Here is a 4170-nt window from a genome sequence, read left to right as displayed (position 1 = left end):
AAAATAATGGGTCGAATTATTATGTAACATTTTTCTGTCCTTCAGCAACATTTACTTTTCATGTTCATAGACGTACTATGTATAGATTAACATTACTGTATGAAATTCAATATTATAGAGCTTTCTTTCTTCGATTTCAAAGTACCTAGTATAGTCTCGGTTTACTTAAGAGCATGAATCTGTATGTGATTATTGACTTGTTCTCAACACATAATATATGTATACCAATCATCATACTAGGCAGTACGGAGTTCAACATAAAAGCACCAACTTCTTCATAAATACCTTATTTTATCAATCACCAAAGTTACATTTGATACGAATTTTCAAAAAGTGCATCTCAAAATACAAAATAAAGAAAAATTACTGTAAAACTTATAATATGTAAAGAAAGAGGCTGTGACTTCAATAATATTTAAACAAATTTTTGACTAGTATTTATTATTTATTCATTCAAGATAGTTGAAGATGTTGTTAATCTTCTTTTACACAATAGGTTTTTTTTTATACTTTGGAGATATTTTTAGCCATCAGTCTAAAATAAAATGCAATTTTTAAATTCATATCAAAACATCTTAGACTTAAGGTTTTGTCAGGACTGCACCTTACGTATCAAAACTAAAAAAAAAGTTTTTATAAAAGAACTTTGTAGAAATTGCGGTTTTTAATATGTCAACAAAATTTTGGTACAAAAAATAAATAAAGAAATAAAATAATGCATTAAATATTAATGTGGATAAAAGTAGGCACGTCTGTTTGGCTTAAGAGTTTTGAATCTGAAATCCGAAAGCAAGTTAAAAATGGTCATACTTACGATTATTAAGAGGAATAAAAAATCTTAGAGGCAGAGAGTAATCAACTGTAATTGTATGGTAAATAAGATTATCTGCTATTGAAGTATTGATTCGTTTTTTCATCGTTTTTAATTCGGTTGGCCGTGAATTTTTAATTACTTATTTTATAACACATTTTCTTGAACGATAAATATTTCACGTGTAATGTGTGCACAAAAGTGTGTGCTGATTGACAAAATGACAAAGAAGCTTAATAAATTTTTTGAGATCTTAATGCTTTGTAAAGAGATATTTTTCCATTCGACAAGAGCCAACTGACAGTGCTTTAACTTTCAGCAAATAATAAACTAATACCAAGGAAAAATATAAAATAATTCGAGCTTGTACTCAATGCTCATTTTTCATGAGTGTAAATTTTGCATTTTCCTAATAAGCAAAAAAATTTTAGTTACAACCTGAGGCCTAGATTCCTTTAGTACCAAGTTCATTATATATAATAATAGTTGAACGAAGGGGCAGTATCTTATTTTACTAGAATGTAATTCAAACTGTATTAATAAGTAACGAGTAATACAATATACCATCGTATTTACTAACAACAATATCAGTACATGTTGCAATAATGTAAATGCAATATAGTGCCAATTACATGGACATTTGTTTGAAAACTACTTAAATATACGAATAATGGTAAGGCAAATAAAAAAGGCAACATTTTTACATTCATTACTAAAAAATTTTAGCTTTTTCATTTATATGAAAATATAAAAACGTAACAGCTGTTTCATTACACTGTACCTTTCTTCGTGATAGAGGGTTACATACTAAACGTATTCTCAAACTCCAAGTTCTTGTCTCTATTATTTTCTTTACCACCATTTTAAAAAAGGTTTTTTATTAAATAAAGACCACCACAATCGATTACTAAAATAAATGGTTGACATTGTTTGGTTTTTTTTAAGATATATGACTATAGCGGTGTTTAAAATCATTTGATGAATAAATTACTCTTACAGGGCTTTAAACTTCTTATAAAAAAAAATACAAACAAATAAACGTTTAGTCAATAAACTGGTGTAAATCATCTAGTGAACTGTTTTATAAGTAATTTTAGTCACTGGCTAATTTTTTTCATTACTAACATACCTTAGTGATCAAATAGATTGAAAAATTAAAAAGTTTGTTATAAAAAATTTAATAATAGTGAATAATAAATCAAAAATAAAAAGTAGCTTTATCCAGATACCTTTTTCCAGAAGATCTGCGGAAACTTTTTTGGCAGCATCCAGTCGTTCTTCAGATAGGCGGAAAGGGCGCTTAAAGGTTGGGCGTCCTGTGGTGCTGATTGAGTGCTTCACTGGTAGTCCTGGGGGCTGGACAGAAGTGCTGCTTGGCTTGAACAGGTCTGCGAATTCTTTGCACAGCTCAGCATACTTTTGTACGAAGGTGCTACTGTTTTCGTAGAAATGAGTGACTGTTGAAACCGATTACAGAGGCATCCTGTCAAGGACTCCCTACAAGGCGAGGCCGCTGGGGGGTCTGTAAGCCTGGCGGCTTCAAGATCGAGTAAGAGCCCGTAATTCATCAGAAAATCCGCACCAATAATACCGTGTAGCACGTTGGCAATGGTGAAGGTGCAATTGAAATCTCTTCGGAGACCTAGGTTGAGCGACAGCTTGTGTGTGCCGAAGGTCTGGATAGTCGACTGGTTGGCGGCGTATAGCATGATTGGCTGCTGTGGTAGCTTTTCTCGGACTGTTGACATTAGCAAGAGCAGTAGGACCGAGCCAGTGTCCACGAGAAAGCGTAGGTTAATGCGCTTGTCGCACATGTGTAGGCGGTTTTCAGTGGTGCGTATGCTCACCTCTGCCACCTGATCCAAAGGTGGCATTAAGCGTTTCCCTGTCCCAGTGCGATGGGTGCACGGTAGGAGCAGGGCTTCATGCAGCGTATGGCTGCTGCTCCATGCTTGTTGTGGTACCAGCACCGGGAAGGCGAGGTTGGCGTGGCTGCGGGTGACTGAGAACGGCCTCGGCTGTGGGAGCGGAAATTCCGTCCATGACAGTTGTTGTTGTTATTGTTGTTGTTGTTGTCGTTGTTGTTGTTGTTGTTGGTGTTGTTGTTGTTGTTGTTGTTTACCGTGGGCTGCTCGAGTTGCTGGCGTGTAAGCGCGGTGAAGTGCGCTTTTGCGAGCCTAAAGGCGGCGACTTCCTGAGTGAGGTCCGGATGTCCGGCTTGACCTGTAGGGAAACTAATGGAACGTGGTGCGTGACTCACAGGCATTACAGAGGTTCCGGTTTTCAGCAGTTTATCAGCGGCCTCTGCGAGCTTGGGCATGTCAGCGTGTTCAAGCACTCGAAGCAGCATGGCAGCGTTAGGCGGTAAAAGGTCTAGCCACCTGACCTTGAGGGCTTCGTCTGTAAAGTTGGCACTAGCGTGGCTTTTGAGGTTGCGCCATAGTTGAGATGGTTTCATGTCACCAAGCTGTAGACCTGAGAGCACCATTTGTAGCTGCTTCTCGCGCGAATCGGACGTCCTAGAGAGAATTGCTTCTTTGATTGTCGTGTATTTGTCAGTCTCAGGCAGGTCGCTGATGATGTCTGCAAGCTGATCAATGGCGTCGCTGTCAAGTAAGCTGACGATGAGGTTGTACTTCGCTGCATCGTTGACGACATTGTGCAAAAGTCTCACATATTTTTTCAAGTTTAACAGGCATGGATTCAAAATTTTCGGTAGGGCCAGAGTGCATGAGCTTAGCGTAAAATTTAACTCTCAAAATTTTTAATGGTACAACTTCGACGCAGTAAAAAGAGAACGACATTAACAGGAATCTTTTAGCCTTTGAAAATCATAGTATTTCATGGCTGCAAAGTGAAAAATAAAACGAGCTTTGAATGCCCAGGAAATCAAGATGCCCCTGAAGAAAACCACCAATGCGCAGTTTTTAAAAAATAAATTAAGTTGGGCCAGCCTATTTGCTTGCTTATTAAAAATAAACGTGTAATTAACATTATTGAGAGAAATAAGGAAAGAAATGCTATATTCTAAAAGCTTGAGGGAATTTTAATAAAGCTGATGTCAAGTGGAACTCTGCCACGAGTTAAATTGACGAAAATACCTGTAAAATAAGGTGGTCTTTCGAGCATATTTAATTTAATACATCCCTTTAAAGTCTCTTAAAATTTTTTGGGTACGTCTTTGCATGAACTTGTGGCAATAAGCGTAAAAATCTAAGCCTTCGGCACTTTTGAGATTAAGAATTAAAGTGTGTTCAAACAGATGTAACCACATCTTATAAGTGATAATTTTTTCGATGGCCATAGCTGCAACGATGAAGTTACCCCCACATTTGATACAGCCAGATTTGTAAAATACA

General features: G+C 36.7%; 1 protein-coding gene across 1 annotated transcript; it reads right to left on the bottom strand.

Annotated features, from left to right (window-relative positions):
• Nucleotides 1-2148: 2148 nt before the first annotated feature.
• On the bottom strand, nt 2149-3940 carry LOC149375220 (uncharacterized). Its single transcript, XM_089590004.1, has 3 exons — nt 3913-3940; nt 2934-3451; nt 2149-2829 (listed from the first exon to the last, which is right to left on the bottom strand). Exons 1-3 carry the CDS (start codon nt 3938-3940, stop codon nt 2149-2151), a joined length of 1227 nt encoding a protein of 408 aa, XP_089446130.1.
• Between the last annotated feature and the right edge of the window lie 230 nt (nt 3941-4170).

Source organism: Copidosoma floridanum, unplaced genomic scaffold (genome assembly GCF_036245765.1).
Source record: "Copidosoma floridanum isolate Cflo_tuat_1 unplaced genomic scaffold, Cflo_Japanese_pri ptg000011l, whole genome shotgun sequence".
Taxonomy (NCBI): Eukaryota; Metazoa; Arthropoda; class Insecta; order Hymenoptera; family Encyrtidae; genus Copidosoma; species Copidosoma floridanum.
The sequence above is the reverse complement of the archived record's forward strand: the minus strand, read 5'-3'. Positions and strand labels throughout refer to the sequence as shown.

Coding starts and splice junctions, on each gene's coding strand:
- LOC149375220 (XM_089590004.1), bottom strand. CDS start 3,940: ATGCTCGAAAGACCACCTTATTTTACAG. Junction 3,452..3,912: donor AAGACCACCTTATTTTACAG/GTATTTTCGTCA, acceptor TCAACGATGCAG/CGAAGTACAACCTCATCGTC. Junction 2,830..2,933: donor AGCAACTCGAGCAGCCCACG/GTAAACAACAAC, acceptor CCGCTCCCACAG/CCGAGGCCGTTCTCAGTCAC.